Below are 13,354 nucleotides of genomic sequence, written 5' to 3' on the forward strand. Positions count from 1 at the left end.
CACTACACCTGTAGATAAATTCCCAGAGGAGTGTAAATTCCAATAAGGGGTCACTTGAGGGAGGTTTACACATCAGGGACTCAGCAAATGGAGACCACACATTGTTCTGGAAAAATCAACGTCGCAAAAATCAAATAGCACTTCTTCCCTCCCGAGTCCTACTGTGTTACCAAAGAGCGCTATACAACCCTATATATATGGTATGGAAGAAATTGTGTAACAAATTATGGGGACGTAAAACATTTCTCCTTGTGAAAATGAATCTGGGGCTAAAACAGTATTTTAGTGATAAAAATGTAAGTTTTAGTTCTTTACCACCCAATGGTATAAAAGTCTGTCGCACACCTGTGCTGTCAATATCATCACTGCATCACTTTATGTATTCACTGAGGGGCGCAGTTTGTAAAATGGGGTCACCTATAGAGGGTTCTGCCAAAGCTCTCCCGATGTGACATGGCGCCCTGCAAACCATAACGCAAAATCTGCATTTCAATATAGCGCTTCTTCCCTTCTGAGCTGTGCACTGTGCGTGAAAAGTAGTTTCTGACCACCAATGGGGTATTGGTGCACTCAGGAGAAATTGAATAACAAGTTACATGGTCCATTTTCTCCTATTAGCCCTTCTGAAAAATAAGAACTTGGGGCTAAAACAACATTTTTCTACTAAAAATTAAATTATTAAATTATATTTTCCTCACCGCTCAAAGCTATAAAATGTTGTCACACCTGTGGTATCAATATGCTAACTGTATCTCTAGATGAATTGATTGAAGGGTGTAGTTTGTAAACTGGGGTCACTTATGGGGGATTCTGCTGCTCTTGCACCTCAGGATCTCTGCTAATGTGACATGGCACCCTTAAACTATTCCAGCAAAGTCTGAACCCCAATATGATGTTTCTTCCCTTCTGAGCTTTGCACTGCACTTGAAAAGTAGTTTTCCCCCACATATGAGGTTTCAGTGTTCTCAGGAGAAATTACACAACAAATTGAATGGGACATTTTCTCCTGTTACCCTTGTGAAAATGAACAATTTGGGGCTAAAGTAACTTTTTTTTCTTTTTCTTTAAAGCATTTTGAGATGCACCCGTGGATTCAAGATGCTCATCACACATCTAGATAAGTTCCTTGAGGGACGTAGTTTCCAAAATGGGGTTTCCACTGTTCCACTGGAAAAATGACATGACATCCACTACCTATTCCAGCCAATTTTGCGCTAAAGGTCTAAACAGCTCTCCTTCCTTTTGATACCTCTATACACAGCTGGTAGCACATGATCCACCAATCTCAATAGCATATGTCACAGCTCACCTTCACCTCCTGTACAATGATTAATAACACGTCTGTACACAGCAGACCACACAGGATCCATCAATCACAATAGGAGATGTCACAGCTCACCTCCTCCTGCACAATGATTGATAACACCTCTATACACAGAAGATAACACAAGATCCACCAATCACAATAGGAGATGTCACAGCTCACCTCCTCCTCCTGTACAATGACTGATAACACCTCTATATACAGCAGATAACACAAGATCCATCAATCACAATAGGAGATGTCACAGCTCACCTCCTCCTGTACAATGATTGATAATACCTCTATACACAGAAGATAACACAAGATCCATCAATCACAATAGGAGATGTCACAGCTCACCTCCTCCTGTACAATGATTGATAACACCTCTATACACAGCAGATAACACAAGATCTACCAATCAGAATAGGAAATGTCACAGCTCACCTCCTCCTCCTGTACAATGATGAATAACACCTCTGTACACAGCAGATATCACAAAATCCAACAATCACAATAGGAAATGTCACAGCTCACCTCCTTCTCCTGTACAATGACTGAAATCGCTTCTAGATACAGCAGATAACACAAGATCCACCAATCACAATCGGAGATGTCACAGCTTACCCTGATCCCACTTCCTGTCATTTTCCTTGACAGATGATAAAAAAATCATCATTTCGAATGTAAACACTCAACCCTTGTGTTCTCCAGGAGATAAGCCTCTGCCAGAACTGTCTGACAGCGTCTTTCTCCTCTTTTCCCATTGAAAATGCATAAACGATTGGCTGAGTCGAGCGTTCATGTGTATGGAGGAGATGCGCATGTATCTGACCAGCTTTACTCTCCTTTCTTCTTCATATATAGAGGGCCCAGGACAGATACCTGGCAGCTGTATGAGCGGCCAACAAGGACCATTTATGGGTCCTTATATACTTGTCCCTCAATCCTGGCTGTTGAAATCTTTGTGCATATATTGTATCCTCCCGTTATCCAGACCGGGATGTGAATCGTTAACCATTCTATGTTAATTTCCCCCACTGATGTCATATTTTTTTTTCCATCGACCTTCTGAAATGTGACTTTGACAATTAATCACCGCAGAGATGAAGGCAACAGATACATTCAGGCTCTCTGATGAATAGCGTCTGGCCATGATCTAAAGCTCGTTCTTTTCCTTTTTGGTTCCCCTAACCGGTTCTATGAAACACACGCAGACAGCGGCTCCGTCCTTCATTAGGATTCCTCCTATATAGGAGCGGTATACAGTGCGGGACAATGGCTCATCATCGAGCTGGGCGGTAGGGGCCCGTCTACTGGTTCTGCGCTTTTAGAAAATACAGAAGATGTCTACACTCCGTCAAAGTAAAGAGACTGAGCTTTGTCCCATCTATCCCACCAATATATATACTGTGTATGATAGAGGAACGACCATGCCCCGGAGAAGGGGGATTAAGACATGGGTGGTCCAGGGAAAAGGGATCTCTGTGCATATTATATCAGTATCAACGCTACGGAATGTGGGTGGAACATTTCAGACTTTACAATATGATATAATATACACAGAAACGTGAATATACAGTTGTGGCCAAAAGTATTGACACCCCTGCAATTCTGTCAGATAATACTCAGTTTCTTCCTGAAAATGATTACAAACACAAATTCTTTGGTATTATTATCTTCATTTAATTTGTCTTAAATGAAAAACCACAAAAAGAATTGTCCTAAAGCCAAATTGGATATAATTCCACACCAAACATAACAAAGAGGGTGGACAAAAGTATTGACACTGTTCGAAAAATCATGTGATGCTTCTCTAATTTGTGTAATTAACAGCACCTGTAACTTACCTGTGGCACCTAACAGGTGTTGGCAATAACTAAATCACACTTGCAGCCAGTTGACATGGATTAAAGTTGACTCCACCTCTGTCCTGTGTCCTTGTGTGTACCACATTGAGCATGGAGAAAAGAAAGAAGACCAAAGAACTGTCTGAGGACTTGAGAAACCAAATTGTGAGGAAGCATGAGCAATCTCAAGGCTACAAGTCCATCTCAAAAGTTCCTGTGTCTACTGTGCGCAGTGTCATCAAGACGTTTAAAGCCCATGGCACTGTGGCTAACCTCCCCAGATGTGGACTGAAAAGAAAAATTGACAAGAGATTTCAACCAAGATTGTGCGGATGTTGGATAAAGAACCTCGACTAACATCCAAACAAGTTCAAGCTGCCCTGCAGTCCGAGGGTACAACAGTGTCAACCTGTACTATCCGTCGGTGTCTGAATGAAAAGGGACTGTATGGTAGGAGACCCAGGAAGACCCCACTTCTTACCCCGAGACATAAAAAAGCCAGGCTGGAGTTTGCCAAAACTTACCTGAAAAAAGCCTAAAACGTTTTGGAAGAATGTTCTCTGGTCAGATGAGACAAAAGTAGAGCTTTTTGGGCAAAGGCATCAACATAGAGTTTACAGGAGAAAAAAAGAGGCATTCAAAGAAAAGAACACGGTCCCTACAGTCAAACATGGAGGAGGTTCCCTGATGTTTTGGGGTTGCTTTGCTGCCTCTGGCACTGGACTGCTTGACCGTGTGCATGGCATTATGAAGTCTGAAGACTACCAACAAATTTTGCAGCATAATGTAGGGCCCAGTGTGAGAAAGCTGGGTCTCCCTCAGAGGTCATGGGTCTTCCAGCAGGACAATGACCCAAAACACACTTCAAAAAGCACTAGAAAATGGTTTGAGAGAAAGCACTGGAGACTTCTAAGGTGGCCAGCAATGAGTCCAGACCTGAATCTCATAGAACACCTGTGGAGAGATCTAAAAATGGCAGTTTGGAGAAGGCACCCTTCAAATATCAGGGACCTGGAGCAGTTTGCCAAAGAAGAATGGTCTAAAATTCCAGCAGAGCATTGTAAGAAACTCATTGATGGTTACCGGAAGCGGTTGGTCGCAGTTATTTTGGCTAAAGGTTGTGCAACCAAGTATTAGGCTGAGGGTGCCAATACTTTTGTCTGGCCCATTTTTGGAGTTTTGCGTGAAATGATCAATGTTTTGCTTTTTGCTTCATTCTCTTTTGTGTTTTTTCATTTAAGACAAATTAAATGAAGATAATAATACCAAAGAATTTGTGTTTGCAATCATTTTCAGGAAGAAACTGAGTATTATCTGACAGAATTGCAGGGGTGTCAATACTTTTGGCCACAACTGTAGGCAAATGTCTCTGACCCCTCGGAGTAATTCTACATCTTCCATCCTCGATTTTAAATCCTATTATGAACTTTTAGTGTATGCATTAAGTGATTCTATACTGGCATAAATACTACTCGCTATCCCACACACAGTGCCCCATGGTTATCTGTGGAGCCTAAACCTTATATTTATGGGTCTCTGGGGAACAGAGAAACTGATCATTACGCAATAAGTAATGTACGAATATACACAGTGACTGCACCAGCAGAATAGTGAGTGCAGCTCTGGAGTATAATACAGGATGTAACTCAGGATCAGTAATGTATGTACACAGTGACTGCACCAGCAGAATAGTGAGTGCAGCTCTGGAGTATAATACAGGATGTAACTCAGGATCAGTAATGTATGTACACAGTGACTGCACCAGCAGAATAGTGAGTGCAGCTCTGGGGTATAATACAGGATGTGACTCAGGATCAGTAATGTAATGTATGTACACAGTGACGGCACCAGCAGAATAGTGAGTGCAGCTCTGGAGTATAATACAGGATGTGACTCAGGATCAGTAATGTAATGTATGTACACAGTGACTGCACCAGCAGAATAGTGAGTGCAGCTCTGGAGTATAATACAGGATGTAACTCAGGATCAGTAATGTAATGTATGTACACAGTGACTGCACCAGCAGAATAGTGAGTGCAGCTCTGGGGTATAATACAGGATGTAACTCAGGATCAGTAATGTAATGTATGTACACAGTGACTGCACCAGCAGAATAAGTGAATGCAGCTCTGGGGTATAATACAGGAGGTAACTCAGGATCAGTAATGTATGTACACAGTGACTGCACCAGCAGAATAGTGAGTGCAGCTCTGGAGTATAATACAGGATGTAACTCAGGATCAGTAATGTATGTACACAGTGACTGCACCAGCAGAATAGTGAGTGCAGCTCTGGGGTATAATACAGGATGTGACTCAGGATCAGTAATGTAATGTATGTACACAGTGACGGCACCAGCAGAATAGTGAGTGCAGCTCTGGAGTATAATACAGGATGTGACTCAGGATCAGTAATGTAATGTATGTACACAGTGACTGCACCAGCAGAATAGTGAGTGCAGCTCTGGAGTATAATACAGGATGTAACTCAGGATCAGTAATGTAATGTATGTACACAGTGACTGCACCAGCAGAATAAGTGAATGCAGCTCTGGGGTATAATACAGGAGGTAACTCAGGATCAGTAATGTATGTACACAGTGACTGCACCAGCAGAATAGTGAGTGCAGCTCTGGAGTATAATACAGGATGTAACTCAGGATCAGTAATGTATGTACACAGTGACTGCACCAGCAGAATAGTGAGTGCAGCTCTGGAGTATAATACAGGATGTAACTCAGGATCAGTAATGTATGTACACAGTGACTGCACCAGCAGAATAGTGAGTGCAGCTCTGGGGTATAATACAGGATGTGACTCAGGATCAGTAATGTAATGTATGTACACAGTGACGGCACCAGCAGAATAGTGAGTGCAGCTCTGGAGTATAATACAGGATGTGACTCAGGATCAGTAATGTAATGTATGTACACAGTGACTGCACCAGCAGAATAGTGAGTGCAGCTCTGGAGTATAATACAGGATGTAACTCAGGATCAGTAATGTAATGTATGTACACAGTGACTGCACCAGCAGAATAAGTGAATGCAGCTCTGGGGTATAATACAGGAGGTAACTCAGGATCAGTAATGTATGTACACAGTGACTGCACCAGCAGAATAGTGAGTGCAGCTCTGGAGTATAATACAGGATGTAACTCAGGATCAGTAATGTATGTACACAGTGACTGCACCAGCAGAATAGTGAGTGCAGCTCTGGAGTATAATACAGGATGTAACTCAGGATCAGTACTTCTATTACCTTTAGGTAATGTTGCCTCCTTTTGCTTTTTGTTAATGAAATGGGTCAGATCTTATTGTGTGTCTTAAGACAGATTGGGATTTTACACTTCGATCTCGGAATTTTTGTTGTCAAGGCCAGATTGTCATTACATACCGAGTTGCCATAAAATCCACCCAAAATATTGTCCATGTGAAGGTTCTCAAGAAATATTACATACAAGTGGACAGTATCTTCACTGTGCATGTAATGTCTTCCTATGCATTAAGCCAGGAATCATCCCTCCCTACAGTGTTAGGACTTATATTACTTTTGTGTGATAAGTGACACATTCATATTTATCTGCTTGGCTCTTTTCTAGGTATTCAACACGTCTCTATTTGAGCCCACTCCACCGGGATATGAAAATATTACAGATGTTGTCCCCCCATATAATGCATACTCCGCAGCGGGGACACCAGAGGTAAGTAGTTTTTTGCATTAAGGAGATGCAGAACAGCCACAGGAAAAGCAGACGGGAATCACTGGATCTCAAGATGCAAAGTTAAAATCCATAAAGATCTGATGGGAAACTTGACTGAAAAGTACCATAAATGTAGACATTTTTGCAATTTTATTAAAAAAGAAAAACTGAAATGTCACATGGTCATGTTACCTCCGTCTGCAAGTCTGGGCTGCAGAAAGACAGCGCCCCGACTAGCACCGACACCCTTTACCCCTATACAGGGATCTGGATTTACTGCAGAGCCCAGGAAGCGCTGTCTGAACAGGAGCAGAGTGCCAGAGCAGAACGGTCGCAATAGAAAAGCAAGAAGGGAGCCAAAAATGGAGTCGGAAACCAGGCGAGCAGTGGAGGTACAGAAACGGCAGGCAGAGTCGAGAGTCCAGGCAGAGGTCACAAACCGGGAGAGTAGTGGAGGTACAAAATCGTCAGGCAGTAGAGGGGGGTCAGGAATCCAGGCCAAGGTCAGCGTCAGTAATCGGGAGAAATGCAAGGTACAAAAACGGCAGGCAATAGAGTAAATTCAGGCTGGGGTCAGAGTTAACGATAGGTAATCACAAAGTAACACGTAGGGGAACCAAGAATATATCCGGCGGCTTGCAAGCCCAGTCCCAAAGTATTTGAGGGATCAGGTCAACCCTCACAGGCTCCCGGACTGCTGATATCATCAGAACCACCCCCAGGACCAGACCCGATGATGATGCACAAACCCCTTCATGACAGACAGCGGAGTCTGCGTCCACTAGACGCCTGCGCAGGAACCCTTTCACTGTTGCTGCCATCCCTCAGGCGCGAACCACGGCGCCTCCCAGTGGCCGAGGCGGGAACAGCAGGCCCTGAGCTCGACGGCGATGTGTCAGTCCGGCGCCTCCTGGTGGTCCGCAGCCCCCGAGCCCACAGGCAGCATGACCGTCCATCGCCTCCTCATGGCTGAGGGCGGAACAGCAGGCCCCGAGTCCGATGGCGTCGTGACAGGTCATAAGTATTCAGACCCTTTGCTCAGTATTGCGTAGAAGCCCCTTTTGAGCTAGTACTGCCATGAGTCTTCTTGGGAATGATGCCACAAGTTTTTCACCCCTGGATTTGGGGATCCTCTGCCATTCTTCCTTGCAGATCCTCTCCAGTTCCATAAGGTTGGATGGTGAACGTTGGTGGACAGCCATTTTCAGGTCTCTCCAGAGATGCTCAGTTGGGTTTAGGTCAGGGCTAATGCTGGGCGAGACAAGAATGGTCACAGTGTTGTTCTGAAGCCTCTCCTTTGTTATTTTAGCTGTGTGCTTAGGGGCATTGTCTTGTTGGAAGTTGAACCTTCGGCCAAGTCTGAGGTCCAGAACACTCTGGAAGAGGTTTTCATCCAGGATATCTCTGTACTTGGCCGCATTCATGTTTCCTTCAATGGCAACCAGTCGTCCTGTCCCTGCAGCTGAAAACACCCCCATAGCATGATGCTGCCACCACCATGTTTCACTGTTGGGATTGTATTGGGCAGGTGATGAGCAGTGCGTGGTTTTCTCCACACATACCGCTTAGAATTATCACCAAAAAGGTCTATCTTCGTCTCATCAGACCAGAGAATCTTATTTCTCATAGTCTGGGAGTCCTTCATGTGTTTTTTAGCAAACTCTATGCGGGCTTTCATATGTCTGGCACTGAGGAGAGGCTTCCATTGGGCCACTCTGCCATAAAGGCCTGACTGGTGGAGGGCTGCAGTGATAGTTGACTTTGTGGAACTATCTCCTATCTCCCTACTGTATCTGTGGAGCTCAGCCACAGTGATCTTGGGGTTCTTCTTTACCTCTCTCACCAAGGCTCTTCTCCCACGATAGCGCAGTTTGGCTGGACGGCCAGGTCTAGGAAGACTTCTGATTGTCCCAAACTTCTTCCATTTAAGGATTATGGAGACCACTGTGCTCTTAGGAAACTTGAGTACTGCAGAAATTCTTTTGTAACCTTGGCCAGATCTGTGCCTTGCCACAATTCTGTCTCTGAGCTCCTTGGCCAGTTCCCTTGACCTCATGATTCTCATTTGGTCTGACATGCACTGTGAGCTGTGAGGTCTTATACAGACAGGTGTGTGCCTTTACAAATCAAGTCCTATCAGTTTAAATAAACACAACTGGACTCCAATGAAGGAGTTGAACCATCTCAAGGAGGATCACAAGGAAATGGACAGCATGTGACTTAAATATGAATATCTGAGCAAAGGGTCTGAATACTTATGACCATGTGATATTTTGTTTTTTCTTTTTTAATAAATTTGCAAACATTTCTACATTTCTGTTTTTTTCAATCAAGATGGGGTGCAGAGTGTACATTAATGAGAAAAAAATGAACTTTTTTGAATTTATGAATTGGCTGCAATAAAACAAAGAGTGAAAAATTTCAAGCCCACTGTAGTGGAATTAACGAGTGATGTAGCAGAAATGGGTTTGTAAAGTAATTCTAGGAATCCAGTAACAATGGAGTCCACGGGAGTAATGTGGATGATGATTACCTGAATACTCAGGCGATGTGCCGACATCTGAGAAATCCTTTTACTCCTGGGAGCATGATCTCACAGGAAAGAGCATGGTTGAAATGGCAACCTGGTATGAAGAAGAGCAGCGAGACCTAAAGAAAAGCAAGAGGAGGATGTAAAGTCTGGCACTCGATCCAGGACCAGTAGATTACGTTCTATTTAGGAATGTCAGAAAATGGCAAGCACTGTACTTAGATATTAGATGATATAAGCCTCATATATATCGTTGTAACCCGATGTTCATGAATTTCAATACAACATCTGTAACAAAACCAACCTAATATTGGTGTCTACTATTAGCTCATCTGGCACCAAGGCCTGGCTGTAACCTATAACATTAAACCCCGTATACTGTACCCTCCTGACAGTGCACAAAAAAGTGATCGCGTGGCAAACAAATAGTGTTCCATGATGGTGTTGGAAATCTGTGGCTTTTCTTGCTTAATATTGAACACTAAGGATCCCGATTTATCATTTGCATTTATTTAAGTAACATTCCTATATATATATATATATATATATATATATATATATATATATATATTATATTATATTGAGATATTCATTTGCACATAAGTCTCCTCACTCTGACATGCCAGGCTTGGCTTATCACTCTCCACAAGGAGAAAGGTTAACTTTTATATTCCAGTTCTAAGCCTCTCGTCTAGCCCAATCAGATCTCCTGCTGTGCACAGATGAGGGGCAATACCCTGAAACACCATGTCTGCAAATTGAGATTCTGGTTTGGCTTTTATCCTAAGTCATATGGCAAGGCTGATTAAAGGGTCGATATTGACTTTTAGGATTTCTACTTCCAATAGGTGACGCTAACGTTTTAGTCGTCTTCCTCTCTAAAGAGACAATTTGCATATGTAACTTCCTAGAGGAGCATGCATGGCCTATAAGTCTCCTCACTCTGACATGCCAGGCTTGGCTTGACACTCTCCACAAGGAGAAATGTTACCCCTTAGATCCCACGTGAATTTTCTGAAAAATCATAACCTGTGTTGTGACTTTTTTAGCATAAAAAGTTGCATGTTCTGCTAAAATGTCACAAAATTTCAAATGTACATAAAATCGCTCCTGGGGTAAAGTGGAGCACATCTGTGCTAAAATTTGGGGACTTTTTAAAAAGTCGCAGTTGATGAATAAGATGAAAACATCTGGACACCCAAAACTTAGCCCAAAAGAGAGAACATCATAAAACAACAGAGAAACCCTTAGAAAATATTGAAAAAAAAAAAAATAGTTAAAGTGCAAATTTAAAACAAAAGCGAAAATGCAACAATGAAACAGGCGAGTAAAGCCAGTGCTGATTGGTTGCAGGGCTTGCGTGACGTAATAATGTCACACAATCCCTGAGAGAGCCAGTGATGTTGAGCTGGAACGGCACCGGCACAGGAGATGAGCATAGGTGTTATTTCACTGGGGACACTCAGGGATTCTTAAGGGGTTATGCAAATAGTGGACAACTCCTTTAACCACAAAATTTTAAAACCCCTTCAATATGTGTAAAAGAAAAAAAAAAGAAGCAATCCATAATAATATTAACTGAAAAATCATTTATTCATTGTGCCGTTATGTTTTGCCACCAGATGGGATCACACCATGAAAAAGTTGAGCCACCTAGAGGTACATAATTAAAGGGAGTGTGCAAACAATATACACTCACTGGCCACTTTATTAGGTACACCATGCTAGTAACGGGTTGGACCCCCTTTTGCCTTCAGAACTGCCTCAATTCTTCGTGGCAGAGATTCAACAAGGTGCTGGAAGCATTCCTCAGAGATTTTGGACCATATTGACATGATGGCATCACACAGTTGGCGCAGATTTGTCGGCTGCACATCCCTGATGCGAATCTCCCGTTCCACCACATCCCAAAGATGCTCTATTGGATTGAGATCTGGTGACTGAGGAGGCCATTTGAGTACAGTGAACTCATTGTCATGTTCAAGAAACCAATCTGAGATGATTCGAGCTTTATGACATGGCGCATTATCCTGCTGAAAGTAGCCATCAGATGTTGGGTACATTGTGGTCATAAAGGGATGGACATGGTCAGCAACAATACTCAGGTAGGCTGTGGCGTTGCAACGATGCTCAATTGGTACCAAGGGGCCCAAAGAGTGCCAAGAAAAAATTCCCCACACCATGACACCACCACCACCAGCCTGAACCGTTGATACAAGGCTGGATGGATCCATGCTTTCATGTTGTTTACGCCAAATTCTGACCCTACCATCCGAATGTCGCAGCAGAAATCGAGACTCATCAGACCAGGCAACGTTTTTCCAATCTTCTACTGTCCAATTTCGATGAGCTTGTGCAAATTGTAGCCTCAGTTTCCTGTTCTTAGCTGAGAGGAGTGGTACCCAGTGTGGTCTTCTGCTGCTGTAGCCCATCTGCCTCAAAGTTCGACGCACTGTGCGTTCAGAGATGCTCTTCTGCCTACCTTGGTTGTAACGGGTGGCAATTTGAGTCACTGTTGCCTTTCCATCAGCTCGAACCAGTATGCCCATTCTCCTCTGACCTCTGGCATCAACAAGGCATTTCCGGCCACAGAACTGCCGCTCACTGGATTTTTTTTCTTTTTCGGACCATTCTCTGTAAACCCTAGAGATGGTTGTGCGTGAAAATCCCAGTAGATCAGCAGTTTCTGAAATACTCAGACCAGCCCTTCTGGCACCAACAATCATGCCACGTTCAAAGGCACTCAAATCACCTTTCTTCCCCATACTGATGCTCGGTTTGAACTGCAGGAGATTGTCTTGACCATGTCTACATGCCTAAATGCACTGAGTTGCCGCCATGTGATTGGCTGATTAGAAATTAAGTCTTAACACACAGTTGGACAGGTGTACCTAATAAAGTGGCCAGTGAGTGTATAACCGTATTCTTGATATTAGAGTCTGCTAAACTCTATTAGAAGGATCCTTATCTATCATCTTTTATGTTGCAGGGAGAGCTTGTATATGTAAATTACGGGCGTACAGAAGACTTTTTCTATCTTGACCGGGTTTTGAACATTACAGTCCAGGGGAAGATTGCTATTGCAAGATATGGAAAAATCTTTAGAGGCAATAAGGTATGAAACCATTTATAGCTTTTATGTTGCTAATATCCTAATGAAGCAATTCCAGTTTAAAGGGGTTAACCCCATCTCAGTAAGTGATGGTATATTGATTTATTTTTTTACTTAAAGAAGCCCTCCTCCTCCCATCACAGTTTTCACCCTCTTAATATATTGCAATCATCATACAGCACTGTGTACTTACAATTGCTCATTTTGCCGTTCTACCCAGATAATTCTTTTCTTTTTCATTAGGTCTATGACATCATGTGATTATAAACTGACTTTTAATCAAGAGGGCATTGCTCACAGGATCCTCTTAGGCGTGTCTTTAGACTGCCCTGCATAATTACCCTGTAAGACATGCCCTTTTATAAAGATCATAAACATTAGTACTAAATAAAAATGCCCACATCTCTGAAACAGTATGGAGGATTCTAAAAAAAAAAAAAAACAGTGGGGAATAACTGCAATGTTGTGGATCTTGTGGTGGTGGATATCACATATGTCAACAAAAATCTAGCACAGGTTTGCTTTGAGATAATTGCTAAACAGGTTTTGAAGACAGTGTGGTTTGGATAGGGTAAACTTTGGTGATTTGGTGATATATATTCTTGATACTCAAGGTTCGAAATGCAGAAGAAGCAGGAGCCAAGGGAATTATTCTGTTCTCCGATCCAGCTGATTACTGCGCTCCAGGGGTTAAGCCCTATCCTGATGGTTGGAACCTACCGGGTGGTGGTGCTCAACGTGGTAATGTGCTGAACCTTAATGGAGCAGGGGATCCTCTAACACCAGGTTATCCTGCAAAAGGTATGTTCTAGATTCTATTGCTGTTTTTCAGCTTAGATCATGTCTTTTTCTTTTGG

At 42.9% G+C, this 13,354-nt stretch overlaps 1 protein-coding gene across 1 annotated transcript in view; it reads left to right on the top strand.

The window, feature by feature from the left end:
* The window catches only part of LOC141084514 (putative N-acetylated-alpha-linked acidic dipeptidase), an 88,399-nt gene that overhangs the window by 42,078 nt on the left and 32,967 nt on the right, over positions 1-13,354 (top strand). The window contains exons 4-6 of the mRNA XM_073569269.1: positions 6,754-6,855; positions 12,375-12,500; positions 13,112-13,298. Coding sequence (XP_073425370.1) covers positions 6,754-6,855; positions 12,375-12,500; positions 13,112-13,298 — 415 coding nt within the window. The remainder of the gene's footprint in view (positions 1-6,753; positions 6,856-12,374; positions 12,501-13,111; positions 13,299-13,354) is intronic.

Source organism: Dendrobates tinctorius, unplaced genomic scaffold, assembly GCF_039654945.1.
Source record: "Dendrobates tinctorius isolate UK_male_01 unplaced genomic scaffold, ASM3965494v1 ptg000023l, whole genome shotgun sequence".
NCBI lineage: Eukaryota > Metazoa > Chordata > Amphibia > Anura > Dendrobatidae > Dendrobates > Dendrobates tinctorius.